This window comes from Hermetia illucens, chromosome 4 (genome assembly GCF_905115235.1).
Source record: "Hermetia illucens chromosome 4, iHerIll2.2.curated.20191125, whole genome shotgun sequence".
NCBI lineage: Eukaryota > Metazoa > Arthropoda > Insecta > Diptera > Stratiomyidae > Hermetia > Hermetia illucens.
The window spans coordinates 159,974,472-159,994,684 of NC_051852.1; the positions used below are offsets into that span (position 1 = coordinate 159,974,472).

At 46.3% G+C, this 20,213-nt stretch overlaps 1 protein-coding gene across 1 annotated transcript in view; it reads right to left on the reverse strand.

The window, feature by feature from the left end:
- Nucleotides 1-17,873, reverse strand: part of LOC119654401 — a 140,006-nt gene extending 122,133 nt beyond the window's left edge. Inside the window, exon 1 of the mRNA XM_038059784.1 lies at nucleotides 16,948-17,873. Within this exon, the coding sequence (XP_037915712.1) occupies nucleotides 16,948-17,065 (118 nt within the window). The 5' untranslated portion in view covers nucleotides 17,066-17,873. The remainder of the gene's footprint in view (nucleotides 1-16,947) is intronic.
- Nucleotides 17,874-20,213: the final 2,340 nt, after the last annotated feature.

Sequence of the window (20,213 nt, forward strand, 5' to 3'; positions counted from 1 at the left end):
TCTTATCGATGAAACCCGTTTTTTTAAAGCGTGTAATTATTTCATGAACCGTCGATTTATTCACTTTCACGATTTCCGCAATCGCTCGTATCGGTTTATTGTCCTTGAAAAGATCAATAATAACTTTTCTAACATCACTACTAATCTCCCGCGTTTTCTGACCCATCTTTATTAAACGTGTGTATACACAGAAGAATTAAATGCGCTACTAATCAATGTTTAATCACCATGTTAAATCAAAAGACAACTCAGTTGCAATATTGTGCATTTTCCAAGAATTCATCGCTGTCCGGATACTTTTTTGACTTTCATAACAAGCATGTATACATAAATTCTCAGAAAAACAACTGTACTAAAACGAAATGATGATTTTTTTTCGCTCATTCGAAAGTGTTGCTATAAAATATTATTATCGTGGAAAACGAAATTATGTTACTATTTTACAAATCTATGTTTTTCGCATTACAATTCTAAATTAACCATTGTCCGGATACTTTTTTGAGTAACTGTATGTAGTTGCCATTGTTTATTTTCACTCATCTGTACATCAGCAGCTGATGCCGAGGTTTACGAAAACACGATGTGAACCAGTTATCCTACTGTGCCTGCCCCTATGTGCTGAGACTGCATCCTTTTGGTTGCCTCTCTTCTGAGAAGTCAATTTTTTTTTGGCGTGGGTCGAAACGGACAAAGTTAGCTTCATAGATGAGCTTAACTCTGGAGTTTTAAGTTCGGGCCTGGATCTAGTTGACACGCCCCCAGGAGATGACAAGTACAACGCTGTCAAAAGGCGTATCAGTGTTGACGAGGTTTAGGGAGACGCTGAAAGTTGTTTACTCGACTAGATTGTCTTACACCCGCGAGGTTAAAGAAGTCTGGCAGTAGCTCGGCTGAATGAAGATCGCTTATAAGCCTTGTGCTGGAGATGGTTCTAGACGCTGCATCGGCTTCGAAAGGAATCACCACCTGATAGTCGCTGTCGTTCGACAGTGAGGGAGCTATATTGCTGATCGGACGGTACCATCATAATATCTGACTAACTGCAGAATCATGGAAGAATTAAGAACATTACATCATCAAATTTGCATGGCGGAAATCATTGAAGTGACATCCTTTCAACTTTTGTCGGTATCCCATAAATTGTGTGCAAAATGAGGACTCCGGCCAACGCAAACGCAAACCATCCGCTACTTAACCCTATCCCGTGGAACTACAACTAGGTACTTCATCACGGGACGGGAACACTTTAGCTATGTCCCCTTTCTTTATATCATTGCGCTTGTAATCACACTTCCTTGGTCTCCTTCGCTTTTCGCAAGTTTCGATGAACAGATTCCAATCATTATCGAATGACCATTCAGAGTGGCCGATATAAACCTAAAAAGGAGTACTATACCAAAAACCTGAAGAAAACTTGGCGCAATTGACCGTGAAAATCCACCCGAAAATATTGAAACTCCACTGAACATCGAAGTCAATGGTAAACGACCAAAAGGCCGTCCGAAGCAACGGTGGCTTGATACGTTGGATGGGGATTTAAAAGCCTCGAGATTGCTTCCAGATCAAGCATTTGATAGGGCCAAATAGCAAATCCGATCTCGACGAGCCGACCCTGCTTGGAGAACGAGACAAAGGCTGAAGAAAAAGAATGAAGTATTCCATCGCCCCGCCTTTGCACGCCTCGGATTTTTTATAAAAGTTTTACGTGCCTTGAAACCGATGCTGTCCACACACCTACCAAACAAACAGGGACAGGATAGGGATAGGGCGTGTCGACGCTCCAAACACTTGTAATAATCGTAGATGAAGTGGATATCCGAAATAATCTCCCGAGTAAGCTATCGCCAATCACGAAGCAGAGTTATCTCAAGAACAGAAGAAGTGGGGAAAGTTGACCTTCCACAGAGAATCGAAGAAGGGAATGATCGTCAAAATCCCTAAGAAGGGAACCCGTTTTGAGTGTGCCAGTTGGAGGGGGGCGTGCTCTCTGCCCTCGCAAAGATAATAGCTAAAGAAATCCTGATACGCATTAAAGAACGTCTCGAAAGCTTAATCGACAGACAACAGGCTAATTTCCCCTCCTGATCCCCCTGGAAGTAGGTCATCAAGCGAAGACCTGCAATGAAAGTGAGAGTTGCGTTCTCTGCAGGGATCGTGGCGCCTCTAGTAAGAGCATCGCACACACTGCGCGCTCGGAATGGTGTCCAATCTTTAGGGTAGAATTGGAAAGAGCTACGGTGCGAATGGCATGATCCGTATTGCATACACCGGAGTGCAACCGCTTAGCAGTTGCTAGCACAATTCGCTGCGAAGGTAAATGCGGATCTAGTGCTAATTAACGAGCAATACCGAAACAGGGATCCGGCCTCATGGGATGTCGACTTATCGGGCACCGCTGCCATCTGGGTTCGGGACGACTTTCGGCGCCGGCTTGATGCTCTGGAGGACGCCGTTTCGAGCACGGAGGGACGAATCCTGGTAGGCGGTGATTTTAATGCCAGGGCCTTTGAATGGGGCGTGCCTCAGTCAAACTCCACAGGGAAACGGATTCTGGAAATGGCGGCGAGAACCGGACTCGTGGTCTTAAACACAGGATCTACGTCAACGTTTCGGCGCCCAGGCTGTGAAGGAAGCATTCTTGACATCACTTTTGCGACGGAATCTCTGGCATCATCGGTGGACGGGTGGCGAGTGCTAGAAGACTTCTCGGCAAGTGATCACCAGTACATCGCGTTCGAAGTGGTTGACGCGACTTGCCGGCGAACACCAAAGCAACGCTCCCTCTGCCTGTGAAATGTCACGAGAGTGAACATCGGGAAGTTCTTCGAAGCTCTTGGAGCAGGCAGAGCAGCGCTGGAGGGCGCTCTGGGGGGTGGTAACGTCGCAGCTGACACCGTCGTAAATTCAGTGATGAACCTGATAACGACGGCGGGCGAGGCTTCCATGCACCGCAGGGGCTCCAACCGCGACAAGCCTTCTATGTACTGGTGGACACCAGAAATTGCCGACCTATGGAGGAAGTGTCATAAGCTCCGCCGTTTGGCACAACGTTTGCACGCCAACGAGAAGGCATGTGCCATAAAGGCCCAGCATAGATCAGCGAAAAGGAGACTCCACACCGCTATAAATAAAAGCAAAGCTCGCGGCTGGCAGAACTTTGTTAACGAGGTGAATGAGGACCCGTGAGGACTTGGCTATAAGCTTGTCATCCGGAAAATCGGAGCTCTGCGGAAGTACCGACCAGATGGACCGCGGGTATTGTTCCCCAGACATCCTGTACGGGTTGATGTCAACAATGCGGAAAGTGCCGAGGATTACCCCCTTTTCACAATGAGAGAGCTCGAAGAAACGGTTCTCACTATGAAAAACAAGAAGGCGCCAGGCTCTGATGGCATCCCGGCGGAAGTTTACAAACTAGTGTTCCGCCAACAGTCGGAATTGCTGCTTAAGGCGTTCAACGCTTGCTTGAGGGAGGACATTTTTCCTTGTCGCTGGAAAGTGGCCAGACTCACGCTGATCAGCATGGGTAAAGGAGACGGAGCTCCCATCTGCATACCGACCGCTGTGTACGTTTGACACAGCCGGGAAAGTGCTCGAGAAGCTCATCAGGAGTAGACTCGCTGAAGCGATCAACGCTGCCCAGGACTTATCCCCAAGGTATTTCGGGTTCAGACCAGGGAGATCCACAGTGGATGCTATTATGGATGTCGTAGATGCGGTTCATCGAGTGGCTAAATACCTTGGTTTAATACTTGACTCAAAGCAAATCGATCAAATCAAAGCAGCAGCGGACAGGGCTGCAGCTGCAGTCGGCTAATGGCGAATATTTGGGGGCACTATAACTACTAGGAGACACCTCCTTATGGGGTTCAGCTCTATGGCGCGAAGGTATGGGCTAATGCCCTTGACAAGGAGATGCATCATAAGCGCCTTGTTCAAGTGTAGATGCGGGAGCTTTGCGAATAGCGTCTGCTTATCGCACCGTCTCCGAACCAGCTGTGATGGTGATCGCGGGAGTGATCCCCGTTGCCCTCCTTGCCAAGGAGCGCAAAGCTATCTACCGCCGTAAGGGTGAGAACTGAAGAGAGGTGGTTGCTTCTGAAGAACGTCAACGCATCTTTACCGAGTGCAATTTTCTTGGCAAAATGAGCCAAGGGGCAGATGAACTGCGCGGCTTATCTACAATTTAGACTCATGGCTGAACCGAATGCACGGAGAGATTGATTACTTCCTTACCTGGTGCTCTAAGGAGGCGGGGAGCAAGGCGGGGCGGCAACCCTGTCGGCCAAACCAAAACCAAGTAGCCGAGGAGAACCTCCACGTGGTGGCACCGGGTGTGGTTTCGGCCACGAAACATTACCAGGGGTATACTGGTACCATGGGAACCGGGGTAGCCCATGGACTCATATACTTCGGGAGAATTCCTGTCGTATATGAGTACAGCTCGGTTGTTTGCGGTTGGCCCCCTAATGGGAGCTTCATGGGGGTTGTTGGTGATGCTGAAGCAAAAAGAGACCTTCGGGCCTCGGCGTGGTGTTGCATTTCAACACGGGTGCCGTACTCCTTAGTTCGGTAGAGATTTAGGTAGGTCTTGCATACACCAGTATGAATGCTAAGCCATGCACTTGCATAAACTGGTACCGTTGTTGCTTGTCACAGCGGGGCTCTGATTGTGGTCCCAAAATCAATCCGTGTCTTAAGAAGACTGCAGGATTAAATCTCCACCACAGGTACCAACGTTAAAACTCCAAGGACTTAACTTCCTTACCTAACTTCTAAGCGGGCATGGAGGTTTTCAGTCTTACCCGCACAGATTTGGAAGGCGCGATCTCCTGATTGTGTGTTATGCAATGACGTTCGACACTGAGCACACCTTTTTTTTCTTGCGAGAGATGGGACGGCTTCGTCAGCAACCTTATGCAGACACGGAGAAGCTCTCTCCAGACAACATTGTCAGAAAGATGGTGAAGAGCGCTGGCAGCTGGAATCGTGTTATGTTCGGGCTCTTCTTGTAGCGAAAAAGATTGAACTCGACCGGCGGAAGGATCGGATGGTAAGGGGTTACCTGAACTAACAACTACCTTCGTCCCCTCCCCTCTCGATCGTGAAAGGGATTCCCTGACTTGAAGGCTGCCAAAGTCGGAAGAGCGGGTGAGTTAGCCCGAGAAGTAATGTGTCAAACGGTTCCAGACTAGTTCTCTGATGACAGGGAGGTGTTTAGTCGGTAGTCCGACAGCGTACTCTTGCGGGAGTGCAACACTCTGTGCGTAAATGCGTTCACCTACCCTACACCCAAAAAAAAAACAAAATCGCCTCGCGTCATTTGTGGTACGTTGTTCCGCCACAGACCTTGCTATAAGGTCAGTCGACCGACCGACGGGCAATCAAATTGACCACTTTGCGATCAGCAATAGGTTTAGGTGTTTCCTTCTGGATATGCATAACAAGAAAAGCGCTGACATCCACTTCCTCTCTTTCGCTGTGACAAAACGGAAGTTGTTATGACGACAACGATTTGAGAAGTTTGAGAGTTTGGATTATCCTGTATTGAATCTAGAAACAGAGTTCAATCGATTTCAACATTCGTCGACGATTTTTAAAGTAATCAAAGGGATGTTCAACGCCCTCAATGGAGCTTGATTATCGCTACAGATTGCAACGCGCCTGCCCTTCAACTGCTCGTCGGTTTTGTCTGGGCGAAAATAGGTGGTGTAAGTGTATAGATGTAATCTCACCAAGCCTGACACAGTCTGAATTCGAGGAAATGCTTCATAATCTTGTTTTCAACACAAGGTCTGAAAACTATGCCCGAAACCAAGAAAGATATCAGGCTGGTCTGCAAAAGCCTTGGATGAGTAGACTTTCATAGAGGTGTAGTTTAATCAAAAAAATAAATTAGGCGCCTCTACAGAATGAGTTCTCTCCCTGGCACAATGCATTGCCAAAGCGTGTGACGTGTCCATGCCTAGGAAATGCACAATTTCCCGGTACAAGACTCAACTACTGTTGGAATGGTGAATTGGCCACTCTTTGATCAGAGACGAAAAGAGCCCAAAAGAAAAGTTCACAGAATCCCCAAGCTAGTCATTCAGCGAAGCAAGAGGGAATGCTCTAAGAGGCTCTGCTCAGAGGCGGACCTAAACCCGTGGGATAGCGTCTATAGAATCGTGACGGGACGATTCAGATGACGTTCATCCCCGCAGATCGTGTACCCTATTTTCCTGTTGAAAATCATCAAGGAGTTATTCCCCCAGCAAGAGAGCGGCACCGACAACTTCCAGCGGCCTCCGAATAAGACGGCGATTCCGGCAGTCACCATAGAGGATCTACTGGAGATTTGTGGTAGAATAGGAGACAGCAAAACCCCGGGCCTGAACGGAGTGCCGAATAAGACCCTTAGGCTTTCCGTGAAATCTAGACAGCAAATGTTCGCCGAATTGTTCGAAGAGTACATGTTCGAGGTGATATTTGCCGCAGTATTGAAGCGGCAGAAGTTGGTGCTGCTGCTTAAGGCTGGTAAACCTCCAGGTGAACTATCCTCCTGTAGATCCATATGTCTTCTGGACACTGCGTGGAGCATACTGAAGCAGGTTATATACAATAGATTGCTGCCGGTTGTCAATCGCCAAGAAGGCATTTCAGATCTACAGTATTGATGTCATAAAATTGATTACTGGCTTGATCGAAGATGCGATTCATGGAAAGGGCAGTACCACCAAATGTTGCGTGTTGGTGGCGCTGGATTCGAGAAATGCTTTCAATTCGGCCAATTGGAACCTAATACGGAAATGCCTGGCAAAGATTGGAATTCCCGCTTATCTCGCTGCTATTCTCGATAGCTACTTACAGGAATGGAGGCTCTGGTATGATACCGATGACGGCCCGAAAGAATACGTTGCCTCCGTAGGCGTCTCACAGGGCTCCGTATTTGGTCCATTGCTGTGAAACATCATGCATAAAGCTGTGCCCAATCATCCAACCACGGTGGTGGGTTATGCCGAAGAAATAGCGCTGGATTTGGTACTTTTGCGAAGCAATCAGTGTTGTTAAGGGATGACCAGAGAGTGCTGGTCTGAATTGAGGAAAGGCATGGTAAATTAGGATCGGCTCAGATGATACAGCGTTCACCATCTCGGGAATGATGCTGATTGACATTTTGGCAGACGAGATGACGCACATATACAACGTGAAGCTTATCTCTTCTTTATCGCGGACGAAGAACGCCGATAGAGAGAGAGATCTGTACATAGATGACAAGAGTGTTGGGAACTCTCGAAAAAGGGTTGGTCGACACACAGGCTTATCCTTGCCAACAAGGAGTGGTTAGAGAGACGGCCCGGTGAGATTAATTAAAATCTTACCCAGTTTCTCACGGGGTACGGAGGATATCGTCAATACCTGTAAAGGTTTAAACTGGATACCTCACCCTATTGTTCCAAACTGCGATGGATTCGCAGAGTTCCCAGAGCACGTGTTCTTCCACTTTCCAAGATTTGTGGATTAAACGAATACCCTAGAAAAGACCCCAGAAGATGTACCGGCACTAGAAAATTTGGTGCGCAGAATACTAGCACGTGAGGAGGGTTGGGATGTGATCAATTCTATAATCGCATCTATTCACAGCAACCTACGAAAGGCAGAGGAGACGACAAAAGCGCAGTTATGTATGCCGCGTAGAGATGAAAGGACACAAAGCTAACTCCTTCCGTGATGTAATGCCTTATGGTAGTTCCATGGGGCATGGGGCGAGTCGGAGGTAGTTTTAGTGGGTAATAATCCCACACTCTTTTGAAGATTTCTACCTCCTCAAAAAAAGATTCAGGGGGGGGGTCTGGTTTTACGTCTTCTGTGTCTATCCAGCATACTTTGACATCCTCAATCTAAGCGACTTAGGCGTTCATGTAGTGAACGGTGTCTTCGATTTTAGCCAGTACCTTGTTAGAAGTGATACGCTTCGGTGCATTATCTAGTGATGTCTTATGTATTGTGCTCTACGCAGAGAGGAAGCTGGCTGGTGGCAAAGGTTTCGCTGTGGTTCTCCGTACCGGGCTGATTCCAGTGAAACCGTTGAGGAGTTCGAGGAGGACGATGAGACTCGAGTCTGCAACCAGATTCATCTAAAGTTGTTCTTGCCATAAAGCCTCATCTGAGGTTGTCGCATACCATGGCAACGGGGTGGTCCTCTGAGAGAATATGCTCCAAGAGAATTCCAGAATGTGCGGTCGGCCTAGTTATATGTGGTTTTATGAGTTTCATGGTGGTTTTGGTTGCACCTATATCTCAGACAGAGCTCCTTGTGGGTTCCGACAGGGAGTTGCTCTGAATGAATCGGGGCTCCACCCTTTAGTTGCGGCAGAATTTTTAGATAGGCCTCGCATCTACTAGTATGAATACTGAACCAGTACTCAGTATACACCAGTACCGCTGTGCTTGACACGGCCGGGCTCTAGTTATGGTCTTCAAATTAATCTGTGTCTGAAGAAAACTGGGGGATCATGCCTACACGACTAGTACCACAAGACCTTCATGTCCTTTGCCGGTCCAGGTTCCAGATGATCTGAAGAGCACCTTACCAAGGTGCCAGACCGTGGGGTGTAGCATGAAAAGTTAATACGCCCCACGTAATTTCTTCAAGCCTTAGTTTATCGAGGAGTCTACCATGTTGAAAAGATGAGTCAAGCTAGGATCACCCGAAGTTGCTTGAAGATGAAACTCAACCTTAGAGTGATTATAGATATAGATATAGTTCCAATACTTGCCATGACCAGGAGGATGTGTTGGGATCAGTTGGGGCATTTACCCAAAAAAAAGCCCACTGCGATTGCTATGCGAATCATCTTGTTTTCAAACACAAAGATCTTTTCCGGAAAAAAAAAATCTTTTTATACAAAACCTAAAAAACGTTTGCATTTTATATAATATCTTATAATTAATATTTTCTACATCTGTTACTGTTTTCCGTGCGCGAAATGATCACTGTCTGAGAAAAATCTTTATAATACAAATAGAAAGAGAAATGATTCAGTCTAATTAGCATCTAAACCCCAGTCAGACGAAAAATAGCTGCAGAATGTTGAAAAGATGGATAAATCTCCTCAGCCGACCCAATAACAGTCACCGTTGAATATCAGCCATAACTATGATTTGCTCTGGCACTCAATACTCGGAATCTATTTCGTAATCAGCCAACAATAACAACATTGAATGCTGAAGTGGACACTTTCGGCAGTTTTTACTCTCGTTCGTGAAGATACTTTCACTGAAATCAAATAACATCGAAATTTTTTTGTTGATTCGAATTGGTATTTTTTGTAGTTCTTTGATGAATGATAAACATCTCGAGGGGCAGACGATAAAACGCAACATCCTATACAGCGCATTTAATCGCAACGAGATTAACATTAAGTTTAGGTATATTGGCCACTTTTGGTGAGGTCTATGTATCTATGATAGATATATGCGTGGAATATAGCGCTCCATCATGATCTATTGCGGGGAACCAAAAATTTAAGGTAAACCTTTTGACTGCGGAATGTAATGTGTTAACTCTGCTTCATTTATCCAACGTTATGAGAAGTTATCTGTGTGTGTGTATATATTAAAAGAATATTAATTAAATTGCTAATATGATATACATATATTAATTATATTGTTAAAAAAATATGGAGAACATTTGGATAAATATTTACGACAGAACGGCTCTTCTGACGAGAGGAGAGAGGTCTCGGAATATTTTTTTTGGCCCCTGAACGGAAACTATACAAAACTAGGCTCTTTTTGGTAACATAGTGGGGCGGTATTCACTACGGATCCGGATTTTCCCTCTGCGATCCTACATAAACCGCGGAAGTATGCATTGGTCCCGTTTGAAGTAGAAGGTTCCGGGATAAAGCCAATGAAATATGGGCCAAGGGGTATAATAGAACTTCAAATTTATGTACTGCAAAGGAGAGGAGGGTTTACATGGTAGCCTTATCCCTGCGAACGCTAAATGTCCAGAACTAAGGCAGGTGTTATTTGGGGCAGACAAATTGGGTTAATTCGACTCAAACTTTTGGAGAATCGCTCAGGATTTGCATTTCCCAGCCACCTCCAAAGCGAATTTGGAGTTCATCGTTAGTTTTGTGCAATTGGACATGTTTGAAGGATACTTCGTTTTTTGGTAAATCCCTGAATTCGTACTAGGGTTTCACCTAGCTCGCTTTTTCTAGGACTAGGCAAGGATGATCGGGATAAGCGGCGGCGGGGTGAAAAAATAATAAAGGGAATAACTTTGTTCGCCTTTCCTCTGCTGCTCCATTGGCTTGTTGATTAGCCCCTCGACCTGATGATACACAAGATTCGTAATATTCAGCGTCAACGCTGTCAACTTTGCCTGCTGATACTCAAGAAGTTTCACCTCTTTACAAACGGCTATATCTTGATAATTTTACTATACAGTTGTTGCCGCATCCAGTAGGCCAAATATGTACTTAACCGTCGTCTTCAGAAGGCTGTTTGACGCAATAGGGACAACTCCAAAAGTCCGCCTTACCCTGTTGATTTCAGCTGACGACTAATATCAGCAGCTTGCAACTCATTTGCCAACATGAGCTCTCTCCAATGATCTCGCATTTTTTTTGCACAATCTTCCGGTCACAGATCGTGCCGAATTTCTCCAATTGCTGTGAGACTATCCACATCCCGATTTCGCGTGAGGTTCACCGAAGCTGCGATGGAGTACTTAAGATCGAACGCGTTCACCTGTACCAAACCCAGTTCCAGAATCGGTTACAAACTGGTATCCTGAAAAATCCGCGCTCTACGAAAACCTTATTCACAGGATGGATCGCATTATAAGGGCGCTATTCTCTGCGCACTCCATATGGGATGATGACGTCGGCGTGGAGAGCGCGAGGACTGTCCGCTTTTCTCTATAAAAGCGTTGGAACCGGCAGTCCTCTCTATGAAAAGCAAGAAGGAGCCAGGACCCGATGATATCCCAGCAAAGGTATACAAACTGGTTTCCCAACACAGGTCAGACCTACTGCTAGGCGCATTTAACGCTTGCCTGAAAGAGGGTACTTTCCCTGCTCATTGGAAAGTGAGGAGGCTTGTGCTGATTCATAAAGAGAAAGGCGACCTCGTGTTGCCGTCTTCATACCGTCCATTATGTAGCTTGACACTGCTGGGAAAGTGCTCGCAAAGCTTATCAGAAGTAGACTCGCTGAAGCGATACGCCCTGCCGGAGATTTATATCCCCGGCAGTTTGGTTTTAGAGGTACAGAACTACCTCTTACGGATTTTGAGGGACTATCTAAGGAACCGTTCCCTGCTCTATGAAACACTGGAGGGTTGAAGGAGGATGGAGGAGGGATCCATCCTAGGGCCGGACGTCTGGAACGCTACCTATGATAGTCTACTTAAACTCGACATACCAGAAGAGTCGCGCCTGGTCGACTATGCAGATGATGTCGCGGCGCTTGTTGCTGTCGAACAGGCGCAAAATAGACTCGGCATATTGATGCGACCGGTAAGCGGATGGATGACTACTTTTTCAACCTTGCACTGGAGAAAACCGAAGTAGTCATCCTGACTAAAAAGAGAGACCCTGCGTCCCATACCGTTCGGCGAGTCGATAGTCGAGTCAAAATCAGCGATAAAGTATAATACCTCGGGTTGACTCTTGACTCAAAGATTAGCTTTTTTGGGCAAATCAAAGCAGCAGCGAACAAGGCTGCAGCTGGAGTTTCGGCATTAAGTAGGCTAATGACAAACATTGGGGGTCCTACATCTATGATAGCAGGCGACGTCTCCTGATGAGTTCAATGCAGTCTGTCCTGCTCTGCGGCGCAGAGGTATGGGCTGACGCTCTTAACAAGGAGGTATATCATAAACGTCTCGCGCCATTACAGAGACGGGGAGCCTTGCGGGTGGCGTTTGCGTATCGCACTGTCTCTGAACCGGCCGTGATGGTGATCGCGGGAGTGATCTCCGTTGCCTTCTTGCTAAGGAGCGTCAAGCCATATACAAGCGGAAGGGAGATGAGCGAAGGGAGGTGGTTGCTCGTGAAGAACGGCAACGCACTCTAGACGAGTGGCAGCTCTCTGGGCAAAATGAAACTAGAGGCAGATGGACTACGCGGCTCATCGGCAACTTAGGTGCGTAGCTGAATCGGAAGCATGGTGAGACTAACTATTTCCTTACCCAATTTTTAAGTGGGCATGGAAGTTTTCAGTCTTACCTACACAAGATTGGAAAGGCGCGATCTCCGGATTATGTGTTTTGCAATGGAGTTGTGGACGACGCCCACCACACTTTTTTTTTCTTGTGGAAGGTGGGATGGAGTTCGTCAGCAGCTCTATTTAAACACAGGGGATCTCTCCTCAGACAAGATTGTCGAAGAGATGCTAAGGCCTGCTGACAGATGGAGCCGTGTTGCCCATTCCGTTCGGGCCCTTCTTGTTGCTAAGAAGAAGAGCTCGACCGATGGAGGAGCCGGATGCCAAGTGGTTCCTTGAACTGGCAGTTCCCTTCCTCCTCTTCTCTTGGTGAAAGGAATTCCCTGACTTGAAGGCTCCGCAAAGTGGGAGAGTCCGGGGACTAGCCCGAAGTAATGGGGTTCCAGGCTAGCTCTCTAATGATAGGGAGGTGTTTAGTTGGTAGTCCGACGATGTATCGAACCGGGAGTCCAAGACTGTGTGCGTAAATGTAACCTACCTCCCAAAAAAAAGTTCCATTTTTCTGGTTTCCAAGACCGGATTCACCGCCCAAGACCCAACAACAGCTGATAACAAAGTAAGACACCGCAGAATGGCTCGACGAAGCCGTTTTCGGCTCAGTCATACTGTCGACGGCCGTGTATATTTGTGCCAGCTCCTTTTTCTCTTTCGGAGGAAGGGGAATGGTCCGATGTATATTGCCTTTTCCGGCGGTCGTAAGCTTAACTTGTCGGACGATGTCCTTAGGGTCTGGATAAACTTCCAGTGCTCGTTTCATCTTCCAACTACTTTTCTTCATCAGTATTAGGTCCCTTGAGGAACTTGCCTTCCGGAATTTCTCCACTTGCACCGCTTTTACAGATAATTCAAGTAGACATCTTCCTTGCATCCTCCTTTTGGAAGAAGGTAAGTTGTGAAAGGGGTTGTACACTAAGATAGTAAGAAAAGTGTGTGGGCAAATAATTTGAGATCGTCCGCGTAAAGCCAATACGGGAAGGTGAGGATGGAGGCGAGGTCACTAATAAAAAACAGGAAGAGTAGGGGGCAAGTATAGAGCTAGAGGAAGGAGAGAAGGAACGAGATTAGTAACCATGAAAAGAAACTCTGCAGGAACGGTATGGGAGATAGGAGGAAAGTCAAAAGATGATTGACAGGATTGGACGGAATTCCGAACAAGGCTCTGAAGGTTGCTATCAAGACCAGACCAAGGTGGTTCGGAAGCACATTCGAATTGTGCATGGCGGAAGGAGTATTTCCCACCCAGTGGAAGAGGCAGAAGCTGGTGTTGTTACTGAAGCCCCAAAAACCACCCGGCGTGCCCTCCTCATATCGTCCTATTTGTCTCTTAGACACCATGGGGAAGATGTTGGAGAGGGTGATATACAACAGGCTGCTCCCGTTCTACGGTCGATGCAGTAGCAAAGGTCGTGGAATTGGCTCGAAATGCAGTGGCCATGGGCAATTGCTGTGCTCTGGTGACGCTGGACGTCAAAAATGCTTTCAACTTAGCCAATTGGGGCTGGATTAAAGGCTAGTTACTTAGCTCGGCTAATCGAAAGTTACGTTTTGAACAGACTTCTCTGGTACGAGACGGACAACGGGCCGAAGGAGTACATTGTGACAGCAGGTGTGCCTCAAGGTTCTGTATTGGGACCACTGCTGTGGAACAATGTAGGAGGGAGTGCTTGGCCTACGCGTGCCGGAGGAGACAACGCTGATTTGTTTCGCGGACGACCTGGCGATAGTTGTCATTGGAAAGCATCCCGAGGATGTAGAGCTGTACGCAAATGAAGCCATTCATGCCATCAAGTCATGGTTACGAATGGCCAAGCTAGACCTGGCGGACGAAAAAACGGAGGCGGTCCTCATTGCCAACCGCAGGAAGAACAACACGGTTAATATCCGGGTTGGTGATCATGAGGTCGTCTCAAAATCAAAAGTAGTCAAATACCTGAGGATGGTGATCGATGCTAAGTTGAGTTTCAAGCGATACTTGGATTATGTGCGGGAGAAGGCAGCAAATGCTAGCTCATCCCTTGCAAGGATGATGCCTAACGAGGGAGGGCCGAAGTATAGTCGCAAGCTACTCATCGCGGGAGTGATGAAGTCGATCCTGTTATACGCGGCCTCTGTCTGGGCGAGAGCGTTGAACCACGCTGTAAACCGGAGGAAGTTCGGCATACCGGCTAATTGCGCTAAGGGTGTGCAGCGCATTTAGGACGGCTTTGACGGAGGCAGTGTGTGTCATCGCGGGAATGATCCCTATAGATCTTCTACGGCTCTATGAAAAAGGGAAGGCAAATCCAGCTGAGGTGAATGCGGATTTTCGACAAGCCATGAGGAGAGAATTATGTGGCAAGTGGGAACAACGGTGGGATAACTCTGACAAGGGCCGGTGAACCCATACATTGATCCCGTGTATTGAGAAATGGGTCGACCGGAAGCACGGAGAACTAACACAGTTCCTTACGGGACATGATGGCTATAGGAAGTACTTGAATCGCTTCGAGTTGGACGAGTCTCCCAACTGTCTTGAATGCGATGCTCCACCCGAGGATCCGGAGCACGTTATGTTCCATTGTCCCAGATTTCTGCAGTAGGAAAGGAGGTTGAACACCATCTTGGGGGCGGACGTCGAGCCCTCCAGCCTGGTGGAAGAGATGCTGAAGTCGGAGGAAAACTGGATGGCGGTAAATGAGGCAGTAGCCGTGGTGCAGACAAAACTCCTGGAGTTGGATCGAGCTCGGAAGGCGGCGCAACAGACGTGCTGTTGTAGCGAACCAAAGCCTCCCCCGTGAAATAATACTTCACGGTGGTCCCGCGGGGAGGGGCGGAAGAGTGGGGGTGGTTTTAGTGGAATCCCACACACTGCTGCAACCTGACGTAGCAGCGTCTTTGTAAGATTTCCATCTCCACCCATATCCAAGGCTTTGGAGAAATCATTATAAATGGCATGTACCTTCTGTCGTAAGTTAAAGCATTTACCAACGAAGCTGATAAAGACCAGACGATTTGAAGCTGTAGATCTATGCTTCACGAAACCATGCCGCTCTTTGACAATGATGTAACCGAAGTGCGTGGACAACTAATCGTTAACTTATTTTTGGAGGATTTTGGAGCAAGAGGAGAGAAGAGAGGTAGGGCGGTACTTCACAGAAAAAGAAGGGTCTCCGCTCTTGAGGATGGGGACGATAAGGGCCCCTTTCCAGAGATGGCGAAAGTAGCATTCTTCTAGACTTTTGTTGTAGATTATACACAGGGGAAGGGAAATGTGGTTTCGACAGTTAAGAAGGAAGATGTAAGGTAGCCCTTTAGGGCCAGGTCAGACAAGATTACTAATGAGGAATTCAACTAAGCAAGGCGTAAGGAGAGGAATGGCCAGAGATCACACTGTCTCTGAACCAGCCGTGGTGGTGATCGCGGCACACTAGAGGAGTGGTAGCTCTTTGGGCAAAATAAAACTAAAGGCAGATGGACTACGCGCCTCATCGGCAAGACTAACTATTTCCTTACCTAATTTTTAAGTGGGCATAAGAGTTTTCAGTCTTATCTGCACAAGATTGGAAAGGCGCGATCTCCGGATTGTGTGTTTTGCAATGGAGTTGTGGACGACGCCCACCACGCTTTTTTTTCTTGTGGAAGGTGGGATGGGGTTCGTCAGCAGCTCTATTTAAACACAGGGAATCTCTCTCCAGATAACATTGTCGAAGAGATGTTAAGGAGCGCTGACAGGTGGAGCCGTGTTGCCCATTACGTTCGGGTCCTTCTCGTTGCTAAGAAAATAGAGCTCGACCAGTGGAGGAGGTGCCTTGAACTGGCAGTTTCCTCCCTCCTCTCCTCTTGGTGAAAGGAATGCCCTGATTTGAAGGCTCCACAAGGCGGGAGAGTCCGGGGACTAGCCCGAAATAACTTGACAAACGGTTCCAGGCTAGCTCTCTGACGATGGGGAGGTGTTTAGTTGGTAGTCCGAAGACGTACCGAAGATTTAGATTATACACAGAGGAAGGAAAATGTGGTTTCTACAGTTAAGAAGGTCCGACATTGGTTTCAAGGTTACTAATGAGGAATTCAACTAAGCAAGGCGTAAGAAGAGGAATGGCCAGAGATTCGGAGGACGCTGCAGTTAGAAGGGACTTACAAGGTGGAGTGGTCGAGAAAGAAAACACGGAAGAGAAGTAGGGGCAGAGAAGATCGGAGGATTGTTGTGGGGAGTTAGCAGTGGAGTCAGCAAAGCTTAGAAAAAGGAAGAGATTGGGTGGCATAAAGTTACTGCGGGCAAGAGCGGCTTCGACGCTCAACAAGTACCTTTTATGCGTTTTTTTAATTATCGGCTTCACAGTGGAGCGCATTATTTTAAAGTAAGCAAGATCGACATCATCCTTAGAAGCCCGAAACTTCTTCCGCAGTGCATGTTTCAGACGAATTTTATTAAGGATCTCCGTTGGGAACCAAGTTGGGTACGAACGCAGGCAAGCAGGGGAAGAAGGGATATAACACGAGAGGAGATCGGGAGGATATTGTGAGGTGCTGAGTTGCTTAATAAATGATCCCAGTTGATAGAAGCTAAAGCTGAGTTGAGACCGTGAAAGTTGGCCTTGATTGATAGATTTATGCGCAAAGGGGCGGTATGTTAACTTTCGTAGTTCATAATTTAAATAGTGCAAAATTATTGTACGTCCTTAAAAATATTGAATTCATTTAAACGGATATGGAATTTAGACACTGAAAAAAGTGAATTTATCCTTACCTTGTTGTGATTCAGCAATTCCAATAATTGTAATCCAAACAGTCATTAAAATGACAACATAACCTTTCAGTGATATTTCCATTTTCTTACGCCTAGTCAACATATTTCCTGCGGTCATAAAAAGTAACCAACATTCATAATCGTTACGAAATCCACTGGAAAATCGTGCTCTGTATTTCTTTTTCCTATCAACTGCGCTAATACAACTGCACTCTCGACTTGTTAACGGCACACCAATATAATATCATTGAATATTTCACTCACGTTTTTCTATCACACTTACGAGACCATTGCTTACTGTTGAACGAAAATTTGAACGTGGGGAATTTTCACTTGGTTTTGAAATGCCTTCAAACTGGCTCAGAATATTAAAATTCATTTATCCAATTAACGACAGATACGACCAACCGTATTTCTTCAAAGGACCTAGGACATTCTAGACATATTTCATCCGAAGGACTTCAATCTTCATCTATACTATGCATTTCAAGATACTATTGAATAGGAGAATCCGCGACGAATCGATTGAAGCTAACGCAAATATGGAACACCACAAGGTTCGCAACTTGGAGAACAAGTCTTTATGGCGTGATTATTATTCACGGAGGTACAAGCAATTCTCATGGCCATCAACAATATTAAAGACACCACAGCTTGTTGTATAAAACCATTACTGGTCGCCCGTCATATAATCTCGCGGAATGAAAATTCTGCGTTTTCACTTTCCACTTAATGGAACAATTGCAACCACTGAAATAGTAGCCGAAGAACCGGATTGAAACGTTTTTAAAAAAAAATGCTGGTTTTTCACGCGACTCTAAAACCTTAAAGTTATCGAATTCGCAGTTTTTTCTCGAGATCTAGTCACGAAAAACAACAGCCGAAGTGAAGTAACAAAGTATCTTGGATCGAGCTACAAGACCTCTCACCGCTAGCAACATACTGAAGTTACCAATTGGAAACGGTGGTAAGGTGAGATTTCTTACCTTCAGTCTCTTCACTTTACCGAAGCAATCTGAATCACCACCTGAGCTTAAGGTGTATAGTTGAGAGAAAGAAGATTTTATTGAGATTAATATTTAGCTATAAAGTGTACCTTTGTATTTCAAACGAAAAATATAGATTGTATTTTATTTTCTAGCAGTGGATAAGACTTTCGACAGATACACAATAATATCTTTTCCGAAAAGTTTGGGTCATACTCGTATGTGTGCACGTTACAGATAACTTACCGGTTGGATCCAAAAAATCTATGTTCTCTACAGATTGGTCTTCAATTTCTCTAGTTGAAAACATAGTCAGGTGGTCCCAAAGGGTCAAAAAAAGGAAACGCCAGGAGGTACATTATCATTCTGTTGAAGAACTATTGTGCCCCTTTTACTGGTTATAGTGTACCTGTTGATCATAGTATCTCAAGCAGGCGTGTAACCGTTAGGAACTTTAGTATGTTCCCCACTTCCAGAAGTTTTAGCTTTGCATCTGGTATTAAGTGTTCTCTCAGATGTATCGACCTACTTTGCACAAGTGCCGGACACTGTCCCAGGACGTTCATAGAGATTTCGTCCTCCTCCTCACAGAACCTGCAGGCAGTGTCCGTAGATATCCCTAGCTTCCCTAGGTGATAGTTCAGCCGACAATGACCAGTGAGAATTCCCACTATCATTCGGAGGTTCTTTTTGGTGAGGTTTAAGCAATCCTTTGTACGCATGGGTTCGTATCCCCCAATAAGCACCCTGGACTGCTCCATCCCTGGTAGGCCCCCCCAATATAGTTCCCTCAACCGTTTCTCTTCGTTTCTTAGATTCATAGCCATGAAACCGGTTCCGATTCCACAGAAGGGTTCTGGCCCGTGAAAAGGCATCCCTGCTCCCTTCTTGGCTAGTTCATCCTCTGCCTTATTGTCTTCCAACCCAGCATGGCCTGGAACCCAAAGTATCCAGATCTTGTTGGACGAGCCGAGTGTATTCAGTCTCTCAAGGCATTCCCATACCAGTTTAGAGTTCACCTGGTTGGACCTAAGTGCCTTGATCGCTGCTTGACTATCGGTGAGAATAGCTATGTTCTGCCCCCTGTAGTTCCTTTGCAGATTAAAGGAGGCACATTTATCTATGGCGTAAATTTCCGCCTGGAATATGCTAGTGTACCTGGCCATTGGCTCAAAGTACATTTTCCTTGGACCAATGACACCGGCACCAGCTCCCTCTGTTGTGAGGGATCCGTCAGTGTACCAAGTAATCAGTTGCTGGTTTAAGCCGTATGTCGCAGCCACGCTGTCCCAGTTTGGCTTGTTACTCCAACGTGTTTCAAACTTCTTATGGAAGTGAAACCTCGTTGTCATGTTGTCCCTCGGTATCAGTAATTCGGGATACCGCCTAGAAAGGATATCAATCTTCCTTCGATTTAGGCAGCTCCCCGCCTCACTCATACTACCGGCCATCCTGAATGTTGATATCCTTGCCTGCATCTGTATGTGTAGATGGAGAGAGGTTAATCCGAGAAGGACCTCCAGGGATGCCGTTGGGCATGTCCTCATTGCCCCATTGATACACAAGCAAGCCAGCCTTTGGAGCTTATGTAATTCCCTGGCTTGTGTGCTGAGTTAGGTTCTTTCTGCCCAGATTACCGCTCCATAGGTAATCATTGGCCTTACTATTGCAGTATATAACCAAAGTAGTATCTTCGGGATGCAATCCCATTTTTTTCCTGCTATGGATCTGCAAGTCATCAGAGTCCTCGTGGCTCTCCGACAAGTGTTTCCGACATGTGTCTTCCAGAGTAATTTTTGGTCTAGCGTGATTCTCAAATATTTGACCTCTGTTTCTCGTTTCACCTCCGTATCATGTAATGTTATGGCTTTCAGGTGATCCAGCTTACGCCTCCTAGTGAATGGTACTATGGTGGTTTTGGTTGGGTTGATCCGCAGTCCCACCTTCCTGCACCAGGCACTAGTAACCCTTAATCCAGTTTGAATTCTATCACATAGGGTATCTTCATATTTGCCCCTACAGGTTAAAACAATGTCGTCCAGTATTTGTTAACACGTCCAGGAGTTCATCCACTACCATACTCCATATCAGCGGCGATAGTACTCCACTCTGTGGACAGCCTTGAGTGGTGTTCATGATAATAGAATTTGTACCTATTTGTACCTCTATTTGTCTGCTTTCTAGCATTTTGCCCATCCAGAGTTCCAGGGTGTTTCCCACTTCTTTGCGGCTCAGGGCATCCTGTATCTCTGTGTGCGATGTGTTGCCGAATGCTCCTTC